Below are 16,342 nucleotides of genomic sequence, written 5' to 3'. Positions count from 1 at the left end.
CACGGCTCACTTTTATTTGACACTGGATTTGACAAAGGGTTATTGGCAGATCCCCTTGACTCCATTATCCAGAGAAAAAACGGCCTTTTCCACACTGTTTGGCTTACACCAATTTGTCACACTTCCTTTTGGGCTGTTTGGGGCGCCCGCTACGTTCCAGTGGCTCATGGACAGGGTCCTCCGCCCCCACACCACCTACGCGGCTGCATACTTGGACAACATAATAATCTACAGTAATGACTGGCCGCGGCATCTGCAGCACCTGAGGGCCGTCCTTGGGCTGCTGAGGCGAGCGGGTCTCACGGCCAACCCGAAGAAGTGTGCGATTGGGCGGGTGGAAGTACGGTATCTGGGCTTCCACTTGGACAATGGGCAGGTGCATCCCCAAATTAATAAGACAGCAGCGATTGGGGCCTGCCCGAGGCCCAAGACCAAAAAGGGGGTGAGACAGTTCCTGGGGCTGGCTGGCTACTATCGTAGGTTTATACCTAATTATTCGGACGTCACCAGCCCGCTGACTGATCTCACTAAAAAGGGGGCACCAGATCCGGTCCAGTGGACAGAGCAATGCCAGTGGGCTTTCTCTGAGGTGAAGGCTGCACTGTGTGGGGGGCCACTGTTACATTCCCCTGACTTTTCTCTCCCCTTTATGTTGCAGACGGACGCGTCGGACAGGGGCTGGGGGCTGTTTTGTCCCAGGAGGTGGAGGGGGAGGATCGCTCCGTGCTGTATATCAGCAGGAAGCTGTCAGTGCGTGAGGGGCGCTACAGCACAATCGAGGAGTGCCTAGCCATCAAGTGGGCGGTCCTCGCCCTCCGCTACTACCTGCTGGGACGCCCTTTCACCCTCTGTTCGGACCATGCGCCCCTCCAGTGGCTCCACCGCATGAAGGATGCCAACGTGCGGATCACCCGTTGGTATCTGGCACTCCAGCCTTTTAACTTCAAGGTGATCCATAGGCCGGGGGCGCAGATGGTTGTGGCGGACTTCCTCTCCCGTCAAGGGGGGGAAGTCGGCTGCAGGCCGGATGGCTGCCCGGCCTGAGTCGGGCGGTGGGGGTATGTGGCAGCGGGGGCATGGTCAAGCGTCGGTCTGTGACTGGAGGGAGGAGTCAGGGAAGGTAAGTGGCAGAATCACTACACCTGATGTCAATTAACCTGTGTTTGTGTGTCTTCCCAGCGACCACGCCCAATATAAGGAGAGAGAGAGCAGAGGAAGAGAGCTCTCTCCCCAACCAGACGGCTGATGTGTGTGTGCGCGTGTGTCTGAGTGTCTGGGAGAGTGAAAAACGCTGAAAAGTGTTAATAAAGAGTTTTGGAAACAGTTCTGGCCTGCCGTACTTCTGTGCTCCACCCACCCGTGCAAAGTTCTACAGTAGAAAATGCATGTTTTAATTGAAAATTGTTCGTTCATAATCATAATATATTTTCTGCTTGAACACACAGCTACAAACTAAAATGTTCTACTTTGTTAGTAAGGAATCTTGGATACCTTTCCAGATGTTTTGGCCAAAATGTCCTGCAGCTCCATGATTTTCTGTACCAGACCATGGAAATCATTGCAGGTTGGACAAGCTGAAAAATCAACAAGAGGAGCTTAATGGATATTTAATATGAGTTCTTGCTCATTTAATGTATTATACAACCATACAAAGATATAAGAAATATGAAGGTGTTCTTTGCAGTGATGTGCACTCACTGCGGTTGAGATCAGGGCACTGTGAGATGTATCCCTGAGGCATGAACACCAATTGAACTTCCTGTATCATACCCTAGGAAATGGGATTAGACACTAATAACTATTCACCAGAGGTCCAATGGAAGTTCATTAATGTCAACATTTTGACAGACGCTGGCTTAATCACAGCTTCCTCTAGCAAAATTGACACTTCACTGGCATGGCAAAGTGTATCAGAGCTAAAGTCAGAGCAATCCATACCTTAAAGAATCCATGAACGTTATTTCTTTGCCCAAGCCACACAGTTGTACCTGCAGGAATGTCCATAGATGGTGTCTCCACAATTCTCTCATAAATTCTAAAAAAAAAAAATCAAAATTTTTTCCCAAAGTATGTAAAGTGATCAAGCCATATAAAAATAATGTGACCATCTTGCCCACCTGCTGCAGTCCACATGAAGCACCAGCTGAGTAGTACTGAGTGTCAGGGCCACTCTATGCCAGCGAGCATCTGCCAGGTTGTAGGGGAAAATCTCAGTGCGGTTCTGCTGTTCTGCCATCCAGTAGTGCAGCCGGATTTCACTGCGCTGCCCATTGCTTTCCAGCTCCAGATACCTGCATGTTGGATTTGCTTCAATTTAGTGCATGGTAAAAGGAACACATTCTTCTCTCTTGATATAAGTAGTATATTTTAGTTCAGACAGCATTCAAATCAAACATCAGAATGGGGAAAAAATGTGATCTCAGTGACTTTGCCTGTGGCATGGTTGTTAGTGCCAGACAGGATGGCTTGAGTATTTAAGAAACTGTTGATCTCCAGGGATTTTCATGGACAATAGTCTGTAGAGTTTACACAGAATGGTGTGAAAAACTTCCACTGAGCCAAAGTTGACAGGAAGGCGATGTCAACTCAAGTAACCACTCATTACCTCTGCCAACTTTGGTGGAGGAGGTTATGTTTTCAGCCTCTGTTTGTTACTTGCGAAAATCGGAGATTTTTGCAAGTATGTTGATCTGTCCGTTTGTCCGTTTGTTTGTTGGTGCTCTAGCGTCGTCATTTCTTGACCAATCTTCACCAAAATGCACAGGACAACTCATTAGGGTCACACAAAGACATCAATAGTTTTTGGTGGGTCAAGGTCACAGGTCAAGGTCACCAAGGTCAAATCCTGTAAAAACACCTAGTTGGCCATAACTTCCGTTTTTGTGATTTTTGCAAAATTTTATCAAAATCAATTCAATACTTTTTGAGTTACATTGGGAATAGACAAACAAATGAAAAGTCATGCAGCGCACTGCACAACTTTTCATTTGTTTGTTTGTTTGTCTATTCCCAATGTAACTCAAAAAGTATTGAATTGATTTTGATAAAATTTTGAAAAAAGGTGAGCCATGGGCCAAGGAACAACTGGATTTTGATGCAAATCCAGATATGTATAGAAATCATGATTTTTTTTGTCTGTTCCCAGTGAAACTCAAAAAGTCATGAATGGATTTTGATGAAATTTGGAGGAAAGCTGAGCCATGCGCTAAGGAACAAATGATTAGATTTTGAAGCAAATCCAGATATCTATGTGGATCCAGGATCCAAATATGTATACAGATACAGGATTTTGGGGGGTTTTCCCAACGTAACCCAAAAAGTAGTGAACAGATTTTGATGAAATTTGGAGGAAAGCTGAGCCATGAGCCAAGGAACAATTGATTAGATTTTGATGCAAATCCGGATACGTAAGGGGATCTGGGATTTTCTTGTCTGTTCCCAACGTAACTCAAAAAGTAACAAATGGATTTTGATGAAATTTGGTGTACAGCTTTAGTATTATCCTAGGTTCAAGTGATTTGATTTTGATGTTGATAATATGTACCTTGGAGGAGGTATGAATTCTACCGAGTGCCCTTCTAGTTACACTTGTGGTGGTTGGAAAAGCATCTCAAAATGCACAACACATTGAGCTTCAAGGCAGATGGGCCACATCAGGTTCTACTTCTGTTAGTCAAGAACAGGAATCTGAGGCACAAAGTCACCAACACTGGACAGCTGAAGAATGGAAAAATATTGCCTGATTTGACAAATCTTGATTCCATAACTGAGGTCATCATCATCATATCCTCTGAAGACTGTATTTGATGTCTGGGTAGGAAAATTACTCATGATTGATTTCCCAAATCAAGGACATTATTCAAAACATGCTCCTGTGTCAAAACTCTGTATGGGTTTGAACTATTGATGTGTTGCTTTAAACAAAGAACATTTAACAGTTATTCCACTAAATCGAGTCATACATGAGCCGATAGCTGATGAGGCGCGTAGCACTGAGTAGGCTATAAGCCATGTATGATGAGATTGAGTGGAATAACTCTTTTATTCTATCCACATTCATTGGATTTTGAGAAACAGAGCATTTTTATTTTTTGCAAAATTGATAAATAAAAACTTTAGTGTTGTTTTTTTGTAGAAAGTGCCATCTTGCTGTCATGCCAAGGTATAGAAAAGATTTAGACATTTATTTAATTCTTCCTTGGACATTTCAGGGATGTAATTTTCAAACTTCTTTGAGCTTTTGAACCAGTCTAAAAAAATTCAACAAATTTTAATGCTTAAAGATGAAGAATGTAAACAAACCAGTGAAATAGTAGCAATTTGTGAAAAATGTTATAATAATAATAATTCTTGGGAAAAAAGATATGTTCTTACCATCAAATACTTTCATTCCATATTTTGTTGCTTTTTTTTAATATATATTTGGTTTTGAGGGGCGGCACAGTGGTGCAGTGGTTAGCGCTGTTGCCTCACAGCAAGAAGGTCCGGATTCGAGCCCCGTGGCCGGCGAGGGCCTTTCTGTGTGGAGTTTGCATGTTCTCCCCGTGTCCACGTGGGTTTCCTCCAGGTGCTCCAGTTTCCCCCACAGTCCAAAGACATGCAGGTTAGGTTAACTGGTGACTCTAAATTGACCGTAGGTGTGAATGGTTGTCTGTGTCTATGTGTCAGCCCTGTGATGACCTGGCAACTTGTCCAGGGTGTACCCCACCTTTCGTCCGTAGTCAGCTGGGATAGGCTCCAGCTTGCCTGCGACCCTGTAGAACAGGATAAAGTGGCTAGAGATAATGAGATGAGATATTTGGTTTTGAGTAGAGTTTTTTTATTTCGTCCTGGGTTGGTTCAGCAGCATGCGCCACCATTTTGTTTTTTTTCCTCACTTATGGTATATGAGCTGATAGCCTAGTAGTAGAGTAGGCAATCAGAGTGCGCAATTGCTCATATTCCGTGAACGTGGATAGAATAATCTCACTTAGAAAGGATATTCATCCAAATTTAATAAGATTAAATCTTCCTTCCTCTAAAGGAGCTCTCTGGAGCACTGTGAGGCAAGAAAGAAAGTAGGAAGTAAAATTAATTAGCTGGTAGTAAATGTGATTAACATTGCTCGGGGTGTTCGCACACAGCTGCCTTCACCACAGATACATCAATCAGAGCAGCTACAGACATGTGATTGCAGTGCCAAAGTTTAAAGATGACAGTTAAAGAATTATGCCTACATATGGCTCATAATTAATATGGACACATTTGGAATCGCGGGCCATCTTTCTAGCTATGAAGGCTCAGTGTGGGACCAGTCAATGAGATTAAAGCACATATATCCAGCTAGTCATTCAACTATCACCCTATCTGGCTGGGCGTCTAATTATGTAACCATATATGTTCCCACTGATCTGCCACTCCATCTTCATGATGGCAAGGACCCATGCAATCAGATATTCAGTCGAAATCAGAGGAGCGATTAATCATCAGACTTGACAATCAGCAGTACCTGCCAATTCATTGCCTCACCCTTTGATATGCGATCTCAGTTCTGCAGTTGGGTCAGCATGGTGAAATAATGATAAGTGTCTCCTGGTACTGCGAACCATGAGGGATTTTGTGTGTGTGGGTGTTGGTGAAGAAACACGGATCCTTGAGCCCCTGAGTTATGAGCATGTTGACCTTAAAGTTGAAAGGTAATCAATACAGTATGTGTATAAGAAATGTCACTGGACCCAAATCAGATTCATTATGCACAATCCATGATCAGAGTGGCTCATGTGTCAGCTCATGTGCCCTAAAGCAATTTTCACGTCCTCAAAGTTGATTGTGTTGTCCCATTTAGGATAACGATGACTTAGAAACAAAAAATTCAGACATACAGCTTTAAAATAATCTGTTATTAGAATAGTGATTCAAAACGGAGGTACATAATATGATTTGTGATTCAAGAGTTTTATGTCTTTACTACACTAAAGGTGTAAATGCAGTGAAACTATCTGTATCAGTTTTGTGATCCAAATATTTAAATCTGTATTCCAAATTAAACCTAAAGTGAGTGTGGCCTAGGGTTTCTTTTGTTTGTTTTTGATTTATTATTATTATTATTATTATTATTGGTGGCACGGTGGTGTAGTGGTTAGCACTGTCGCTTCACAGCAAGAAGGTTCTGGGTTTGAGCCCAGTGGCCGACGGGGGCCTTTCTGTCAGGAGTTTGCATGTTCTCCTCCTGCCTGCATGGGTTTCCTCTGGGTGCTCCAGTTTCCCCCCACAGTCAAAAGACATGTGGATTAAGTCAATTGGCTACTCTAAATTGCCCATTGGTGTGTATGTGATCCACCACCAGATGAGGGTTTGGGTCCCTCCGGTGTGCTATAATCACCCAAGGAGAATTCAGGGAAGTTAGTTGATAGCTTCCTGGATCGCCAACCCTCAACTACCCATATGAGGATGGCGACAGACAGACAGCTTATTATTATTATTATTATTATTAACAACCAAGGGCGGCACGGTGGTGTAGTGGTTAGTGCTGTCGCCTCACAGCAAGAAGGTCCGGGTTCGAGCCCCGTGACCAGCGAGGGCCTTTCTGTGTGGAGTTTGTATGTTCTCCCCGTGTCCGTGTGGGTTTCCTCCGGGTGCTCCGGTTTCCCCCACAGTCCAAAGACATGTAGGTTAGGTTAACTGGTGACTCTAAATTGACCGTAGGTGTGAATGTGAGTGTGACTGGTTGTCTGTGTCTATGTGTCAGCCCTGTGATGACCTGGCGACTTGTCCAGGGTGTACCCCGCCTTTCGCCCGTAGTCAGCTGGGATAGGCTCCAGCTTGCCTGCGACCCTGTAGAAGGATAAAGCAGCTAGAGATAATGAGATGAATGAGATTATTAACCAATGATTGTAAAAAAATATGAACAGTGTAACATGAAGCAAACAAAAAGTGAAGCAACTACAGGTCTAGCGTCCCTGCTGGCTGGCTGCAGTATAATGTGTAGCTCCATCCATCCTCATGTATTTCAATGATAAAAATAGCCTGTTTTCCATGTCACTTTTCTCTCTTTCCCGCTACATTACATTACATGACATTTAGAAGATGCTCTTATCCAGAGCGACATACAGTGAGTGCAAAAGTCAGGTACATGAAGTGCTGAACTTCTAGACAAGAAAGTTCTAGTGCCAACTGAACAAGTGACAGCAATACCTAGTGTAATATTTTGTTGAAGTACCAATACTCAAACAGCCAAGGAAACAAACCAACCATATAAAGTACAACTAAGAGAACCAAACCGGTTAACCCCAGGCTAGACAATACACAGCCTGGGTTGGTCAAGACCGAAACGCAGTTATACAGTGGGCAGGGAGGAAGGGAAGAGGTGCAGCCTGAAGAGGTGGGCCTTCATTCTGCGCTTGAAGGTGGTCAGGGAGTCGGCAGTTCTGACCTCAATGGGACGGTCATTCCACCAACGGGGAACCAGGACAGATAGCAGTCTTGAGTGGACTGGGCAGGAGCAGAAAGGAGGAGGGGCCAGGTGACCAGTACTAGCGGAGAGTAGGGATCTGGCTGGTGTGGAGGGGCGGCTCAGACTCTGGAGGTATGCTGAGAGACTGGTAAGCTTGCATCAATGTCTTAAATTTGATACAAGCTGTGATACGGCTGGCACAGTGGTGTAGTGATTAGTACTGTCGCCTCACAGCAAGAAGGTTCTGGGTTCAAACCCAGCGGCTGGTGAGGGCCTTTCTGTGTGGAGTTTGCATGTTCTCCCCGTGTCTGTGTGGGTTTCCTCCGGGTGCTCCGGTTTCCCCCACAGTTGAAAGACATGCAGTTAGGTTAACATGGGACGGCAGGCCAGAACTGAGTTCACAAAACCCGTTTATTTTAGCTTTTCAGCCTTAACTATACACATACACACACACACACACTCAAGTCGTCTGGTTGGGGAGAGAGCCCTCTCTGCTCTTGCTCTCTTCCTTAAATAGGGCGCGGTCACTGGGGAAGACACACAAACACATTAATCAATCTCAGGTGCAGTGATTCTGCCACTTACCTTCCCCATCCGGTCACAGACCGATGCTTGGCCACGCCCCCGCTGCCACATACCCCCACCGCCCGACTCCCCCCCCCCCCCTTGACAGGAGAGGAAGTCCGCCACGACCATCTGCGCCCCCGGCCTGTGGATCACCTTGAAGGGTTGGAGTGCCAGATACCAACGGGTGATCTGCGCGTTGGCATCCTTCATGCGGTGGAGCCACTGGAGGGGTGCGTGGTCCCAACAGAGGGTGAAAGGGCTGAAAGGGCGCCCCAGCAGGTAGTAACGGAGGGCGAGGACCGCCCACTTGATGGCTAGGCACTCCTTTTCAATGGTGCTGTAGCGCCCCTCATGCACCAACAGCTTCCTACTGATATACAACACTGGGCGGTCCTCCCCCTCCACCTCCTGGGACAAAACAGCCCCCAGCCCTCGGTCTGACGCATCCGTCTGTAACATAAAGGGGAGAGAAAAGTCAGGGGAGTGTAAAAGTGGCCCCCACACAGTGCAGCCTTTACCTCTGAAAAAGCTTGCTGGCATTGCTCCGTCCACTGGACCGGATCTGGTGCCCCCTTTTTAGTCAGATCAGTCAGCGGGCTGGTGACGTCCGAATAGTTAGGTATAAACCCACGATAATAGCCAGCCAGCCCCAGGAACTGTCTCACCCCCTTTTTGGTCTTGGGCCTCGGGCAGGCCGCAATTGCCGCTGTCTTGTTAATTTGGGGACGCACCTGCCCGTTGCCCAAGTGGAAGCCCAGATACCGTACTTCCACCCGCCCAATCACACACTTCTTCGGGTTGGCTGTGAGACCCGCTTGCCTCAGCGACCTAAGGACGGCCCTCAGATGTTGGAGGTGCCTCGGCCAGTCATTACTATAGATGATGATATCGTCGAGGTAGGCGGCCGCGTAGGTGGTATGGGGGCGGAGGACCCTATCCATCAGCCGCTGGAACGTAGCGGGCGCCCCAAACAGCCCAAAAGGAAGTGTGACAAACTGGTGTAAGCCGAACGGTGTGGAAAAGGCTGTCTTTTCTCGGGATAATGGAGTCAAGGGGATCTGCCAATAACCCTTTGTTAAATCCAGTGTCGAGTAAAAGCGATTTGTGCCTAGTTGATCGAGCAACTCATCAATACGAGGCATTGGGTACGCGACGAATTTAGACACTGCGTTGACTTTCCTATAGTCTACACAGAACCGGACCGACCTGTCAGCCTTGGGTACCAAGACCACCGGGCTGCTCCAGTCACTGTGGGACTCCTCGACGATGCCCATTTCGAGCATGGCCTCGAGTTCTTCCCGAACCACTTTTTTCTTGTGTTCGGGTAGCCTGTAAGGGCGGCTGCGCACTACCACCCCCGGGGGCGTCTCAATGTGGTGCTCTATGAGGTTGGTGCGGCCGGGCAGGGGCGAGAATACGTCTGAAAACTCGGTCTGCAACTCGGCAACCTCCGCGAGTTGGGTCGGGGAGAGGTGGTCTCCACAGGGGACCGGAGAGGTACGTGATGCCAATGTTCCCTTTTGAACCTCCGGCCCCAGCTCCGCCTTCTCCGGAACCGCCGACACCAACGCCATGGGGACCTCCTCATTCCAGAGTTTGAGCAGATTGAGGTGGTAAACCTGTAACGCCTCACCCCTGTCCGTTTGCCTCACCTCATAGTCAACGTCCCCGACTCGTCGTGTGACCTCAAAGGGTCCTTGCCACTTAGCAACTAATTTGGAGCTCGATGTGGGCAACAGTACAAGTACTTTATCTCCTGGTGCGAACTCCCTGAGGCGCGTACCCTTGTCGTACAGGCGGGCTTGTCCTTTTTGGGCCTGCCGCAAATTCTCCTGGGTTAGGTGGGTGAATGTGTGGAGTTTTGCGCGCAGGTCAATAACGTATTGGATTTCATTTTTACTTGGTGAAGGTCCCTCCTCCCAATTTTCCCGCAGCACATCTAGAACGCCGCGTGGCTTACGCCCGTATAACAATTCAAACAGGGAGAACCCCGTGGAGGCTTGGGGGACCTCTCGCACTGAAAACAACAAGGGTTCGAGCCACTTATCCCAATTACATGCATCCTCACTTATGAATTTTTTAATTATATTCTTGAGGGTGCGATTGAACCGTTCAACTAAACCGTCCGTTTGTGGGTGATACACGCTGGTGCGGATCGGCTTAATACCCAACAACCTATACAGTTCATTTGGTGTACGTGACATAAACGCGGTGCCTTGGTCAGTCAGAATCTCTTTCGGGATTCCAACTCGGGAGATGACGCGGAAGAGCGCCTCCGCAATACTGTGTGCTGAGATATCGCGAAGAGGCACCGCTTCTGGGTATCGCGTTGCATAGTCCACCAGAACTAATATAAAGCGGTACCCTCGTGTTGACCGATCTAATGGCCCGACGAGATCCATCCCAATTCTTTCGAACAGGGTCTCGATTAATGGGAGAGGGCGCAAAGGCACTTTTGGAATGGCCGCTGGATTTACTAACTGGCATTCGTGGCACGCCGTACACCACCTACGGACATCGCCGCGAATCCCTGGCCAATAGAACTGGGCCATTATTCGGGCTAGTGTTTTATCCTGCCCTAAGTGTCCAGCCATGGGATTAAAGTGAGCCGCCTGGAATACCAATTCCTGGCGGCTCTTCGGAATCAAAAGCTGCATGACTTGCTCTTTAGTTTGAGTGTCCTGCGTCACTCGGTATAATCTATCCTTCATAATTGCGAAGTAAGGGAAGGTCGGGGTGGCGTTTGGCTGGAGCATTTGACCATCGATTACTCTCACTTGGTCAAACGCATGCCGCAGAGTCTCGTCTCGCGACTGCTCTAATGGAAAATCCACGAGGGATTCCCCGATAGAGAGAAGAGGAGCCGGCACTAAAGTGTAGTTCTGAACATCCCTGTGCACACACAACACCTTCACCAACTGTGCTCCCCCCAATGCCTCGTCTTGCACCAGGTTTTGGTGGATTGAGGTCTGATTACAACCAGAATCCACCAACGCCTGATGTGTATCCCCTTGGATACTCATCGGTATACGATACACTCCGGCCCGATCGAGGGCGGCTCCTGGCGCGTCGGGGATCCGAACCACCGCGCCCACCTCCATTACCGAACACTGCTGTTGGAGGTGGCCCGGCTCCGCGCAGCGCCAGCAAACCGGCCCGGGCTTCCTCTCTGCACTGGTGCTCTGGGGCTCACTCACCTGAGGGGGGGGAGAGACAGACACAGAAGGGAGAAACGGGAGGGCACCGTGGGTGCAGCGGGCCGGCTGGGGTGGGGCTGGCCCCCGCCTCCACGGTGGGGGAACGGGGCGAGGATGAGACACAGGAGGAGAGGGAGAGAGAGAGAGGAGAGGGGAGAAGAGGTTGTCTGCTGTCCTGCCATCAGGACAGCCACCAAATGGTCCTCCGCCAGCTCGATTGCCTGATCCAGCGACGCCGGGTGGTGGCACTGGACCCACTCTGCAGCTCCGGCTGGTAGACGCGCGATGAACTGTTCCAGCGCCACCTGGTCGATGATCCCCTCGGCGTCGCGGTTGTCGGCCCTCAACCACCACCCGCAGGCGTCCCAGAGTTGCTGGCCAAACGCGAACTGCGGGCCAACTTCCTCCAAGCGCAAAGCGCGGAAGCGCTGTCATTGTTGCTCGGGGGTGCGCCCCACACACTGGAGGACGGCCCGGCGAAGGTCCGCGTAGACCAGCCGGCAGTCGGCAGGGAGCTGTAGCACGGCCAGCTGCGCCTCTCCCGTTAGCAGGGGGAGGAGGCGCGCTGCGCGCTGTTCCACCAGTCACCCTGAGGTCTCTGCTACCTGCTCAAAGAGCGTGAGGAAGGCCTCGGGGTCGTCCTGCGGGCCCATCTTCGTCAGGGTGAAGGGAGGCGGCCCCACGGAGGTGGACCCCGCCGACGCGAGGACGTGCCGGAATGCTTGTCGCTCTTCCTGCTGAGCCAGCACCAGGGCCTCGAACCACTGTTTCTGTTCCTTCTGGAGGGCGGCTAGTGCCTGGTGCTGGCTTTGCTGGGCCGCGGCGAGGGCGTGGACCAGCTCGGTGAAAGGGGCGGACTCCATGGGGCTGTTCTGCTTCGGCGCTCCAAGTCCCGGGTTTCGGCACCACTGTAGCAGTTCAGATGGGTGGGTGGAGCACAGAAGGACGGCAGGCCAGAACTGAGTTCACAAAACCCGTTTATTTTAGCTTTTCAGCCTTAACTATACACACACACACACACACACACTCAAGTCGTCTGGTTGGGGAGAGAGCCCTCTCTGCTCTCGCTCTCTTCCTTAAATAGGGCGCGGTCACTGGGGAAGACACAAAAACACATTAAATCAACCTCAGGTGCAGTGATTCTGCCACTTACCTTCCCCGAATCCGCCCTCCGGTCACAGACCAATGCTTGGCCACGCCCCCGCTGCCACAGCAGCCTTGGGCTGAAGTGCCCTTGAGCAAGGTACCTAACCCCTGACTGCTCCCCGGGCTTTGTAGTATGGCTGCCCACTGCTCTGGGTGTGTGTACATGTGTGTTCACTGCTTCAGATGGGTTAAATGTAGAGGATGAATCTCACTGTGCTTGAAGTGTGCATGTGACAAATAAAGGTTTCTTCTTCTTGATAGGTAGCCAGTGCAGGTCAGCAAACAGAGGGGTGATGTGGGAAGAACAAGGGAGGTTGTAGACCAGGTGAGCTGCAGTGTTCTGGATGAGCTGCAGGGGTCTGATGGCAGAAGCTGGAAGGCCATCTACAGCATCTAATTCAAACAGTTAGTTTTCCCTATGCTGATACCTGTACGTTTTCTTTTCCATGCAGAAATTAGTTTTTAAAATGTTATATCATAAGAAGGCGTGGCAACACTTGGGAATGAAGTGATTGACAGCCTTGGCGACATGCTGGACCTTCACGCTGGTACTGGGAGAAGAGGATAGGCCTACCAAATCAGAAGGTGTACTTAACTTCGAATCTTGTCTTTATTGTGCAGACTCTGGATCCAAGTTTTGACAAAATGTTGGAGGAATTTTGACTTCATTTCGATAGAATGGAAGCACCTGGAACCATGCCATCCTTTTTTTTTAAGTCATTGTTATTAACCCTATGACTAAGGAAACAATGAAAAATACTGGGGAGGAAAAAAAATCCCAGAGTTAGAAATGCCAGCACTGTCCGAATGGTCTATGAATTCTGGCTCTGACAGTTCCTCAACCTCACCTACATCACTTGAGTTCATTATTGGTCTCAAGTACATAATGTACATGGTACTATTTTATTTCAGAAATGAACCTGTATCCTAATTTAAACCACTGTGATCCTGACCAGGCAGTTACTAAGGATACTGTAAATGCATCACACAGGGCCTTATTTTCATAAAAGCTTCATATCTGACCAAAAAATCCAGATATATAACAGTGAGCATCCTATTCATTTCTGTATTTATATCTGTTCATTCTGAATAATGTCGTCATATTTGCTTCGCATGATCTTTAGCTCATTCTATATAATAAGCAGCAAAGTTTGTTTGTTTGTTTGTTTGTTTGTCTTGAGCTAATATCGCCATTTCTCGACGGATTTTCACCAAATTTGGCAAGTAGGTGCAGGGATGACCTGGAATTTTGCAGCTATAAGCAAAATTCATGTACGGGCCCCAGGGAGGTCCCTGGGGGGCACAACATCCACCCACCCCCTCCCTCAATGCCTTTCACGTTACATTTATCAACACAAACTCTCAACAGATCTTCACTAAACTTGGGACGTAGGTACAGGAGATAGCCACAATTTGGCAGAACTTAGAAATTCCATATTTGGGTCCCAGGGGGTCCCCGATGGGCCCCTGGATGGTGGATGTTTGAATGAAGTAAGAAATATGTAGCAACAAAGTATATTTAATTTCTTGGTGGATATCTTCTCTCCACCCTTCCACCCTTTCCACTGACAAACCCTTTTTATAATATATATATATATATATATATATATATATATATATATATATATATATATATATATATAAAAACACAGCATATTTTATCAGAACCTGAAATGTAAAAATCTACAAAGCAAAAATATTTTCCCAGGAGAAATGTATATAGATTATATTTGTGTTGCTCTAATAAAGAATATAAAACTAGAATTGTTTGTTTTTAATATATTGTATATCACATACTAAAAAAATTACGTCTGAGCTTCACCCCACCCCACCCGGGCAACGCCGTATAACTTGCTATCAATAATATTCCATGGCTTGTGGTTGATCTATTTGGTTTGATCAACAAACTGTTGATGTTGCACTGATGAGAAAGATTATCATGACAAAATGACACTTCATTTAAAGATGAATTCATAGTGACTTATAAACTGGTTAGGAATCAACAGGAATCAATCATTTGCTATTTTACATGGTATGTCCAAGTAACATATTGTTGTCTTAAAGTGATATCTAACCGAACCTAATTCTTTCTCCATTTTCTAATGGATTAGATATTCTTATGCAGCTATATGGCTAAAACAGCTATGAAAAATCTAAAAAATAATTATTTAAAAATAATCTCAATCTTTTCTATAGCTGTATGTACATACGCATGTATAGTGAAGAGACTGGCAAGGAAGGGGAAAAAAGACCTTAAAAATCAGTTTCAGAATTGCAGTTTAGTTAGAGTTGTTTCAAAATCAAACATTCAATACCGCCTCCATAACAACAAGCTGTATGGACGAGTTGCAAATAAGTTGCCCTTCTTGAGAGAACAGACAAAATGCAGCTTCTGGACTTCCAAGTGCATGGAACCACATGTGCAATCCTGTGTTGTCAGATGAGACCAAAATCAAACCTTTCAGCCATGAACACTATCATCATTTTTGGTGGCAAAAGGGGACACCGTCCAAGGAAAAGCATTTGATACTCAACTGTAAATGTGGGAGTGGATCATTCATGCTTTGGGCTTGTTCTATGGCTGAAGGTCCAAGCATGGGAAATTTTCACCAAGTCCAAGGATATTTGGGACCAAAACCCAGTTGTCTCTGGAGGTTCTCCAGCTCTGGGTTTTGCTCTTATGTGATCTGTGACACCAAGTGGTTCATCATCGCTACAGAAAAAAGTCAACACCTCTGGAGTTGCTTTAATACTTTCATCAGGATGTTGTATATAAACTATTAGGAGTAGACTTCAGTAGCAAATTCCATTTATATTCCTTTATATAAATGCATGAATACTGATACTGGAATTACAGCATCTTGGCACAATACAAATAACCTAAAAAATAAAAAATCTTAAACAGAAAACTCAGCATGAGGAGTTCATTACTGCTCCTGATGCTCAGCTGCTATCTGTCATTGACAACAAGGAATTCTGATGTAATGAAATATAAATAACATTATTCTATCCACATTTATTGGATATGAGCAATCGCGTGCTCTGGTTGGCTACTCTACTACTAGGATATCAGCTCATATACCGTAAGTAGAGAAAAACAAAATGGTGGAGCATGTTGCTGAACCAACCAAGGATGAAATAAAAACTCTACTCGAAAACAAAACCCCCCAAAACACAAAAAAGCAACAAAACATGGAATAAAGGTATTTGATGGGAAGAACGTGTCTTTTTTATTTTTCAAGAATTATTATAGCATTTTTCACAAATTGCTCCTGTCATTTTGCCGGTTTGTTTACAGTCTAAGCGGAAATGATTTTGCTGGACATTTTGTATAAAGTTTTTATTTATCAAATTTGCAAAAAATAAAAATGTTCTGTTTCTCAAAATTTAGTGAATGTGGATAGAATAAAACAGTTATACCACTCAATCTCGTCGTACATGGCTTATAGCCAATTTGGTGCTACGTGCCTCGTCAGATATCAGCTCATGTACGACTTGATTTCGTGGAATAACTTAATTATTTACTTTATGGGACTTTATGGAAGCATTTTTTTTCTGAAGTGAAGCAAAACCTGCTCTTCTCCACCCTCGACCCTATTCGAGCCAAGCTAACTAATGTAGCTAGGAATGCGTTTCATTTAAAATCAACTAGCTAACATTATAAAGAACAAACCTAGTAGCCTTAGAGCATGAACATGCCTGTGTGCATTTTTCATAATCATTATTTAAACTAGAAGGACACTTGGTAGAGTTCATACCTCCTCCAAGCCACATATTATCAACATCAAAATCAAATCACTTGAACCTAGGATAATACTAAAGCTGTACACCAAACTTCATCAAAATCTGTTCACTACTTTGAGTTACATTGGGAACAGACAAAAAAAAATCCTGGATCTATATACATATCCAGATTTGAATCAAAATCTAATCAGTTGTTTCTTGGCCCATTGCCCACATTTCCTCCAAATTTGATCAAAATCTGTTCACTACTTTTTGA

At 46.4% G+C, this 16,342-nt stretch overlaps 1 protein-coding gene across 1 annotated transcript in view; it reads right to left on the bottom strand.

The window, feature by feature from the left end:
• The window catches only part of nell2b (neural EGFL like 2b), a 199,942-nt gene that overhangs the window by 134,044 nt on the left and 49,556 nt on the right, over positions 1 to 16,342 (bottom strand). The window contains exons 4-7 of the mRNA XM_060903607.1: positions 2,118 to 2,291; positions 1,939 to 2,035; positions 1,699 to 1,771; positions 1,492 to 1,574 (exon numbers count right to left, since the gene is read on the bottom strand). Of these exons, the coding sequence (XP_060759590.1) occupies positions 1,492 to 1,574; positions 1,699 to 1,771; positions 1,939 to 2,035; positions 2,118 to 2,291 (427 nt within the window). The remainder of the gene's footprint in view (positions 1 to 1,491; positions 1,575 to 1,698; positions 1,772 to 1,938; positions 2,036 to 2,117; positions 2,292 to 16,342) is intronic.

Source organism: Neoarius graeffei, chromosome 21, assembly GCF_027579695.1.
Source record: "Neoarius graeffei isolate fNeoGra1 chromosome 21, fNeoGra1.pri, whole genome shotgun sequence".
Classification (NCBI taxonomy): Eukaryota; Metazoa; Chordata; class Actinopteri; order Siluriformes; family Ariidae; genus Neoarius; species Neoarius graeffei.
This window is presented reverse-complemented; position numbering and strand designations above follow the sequence as displayed.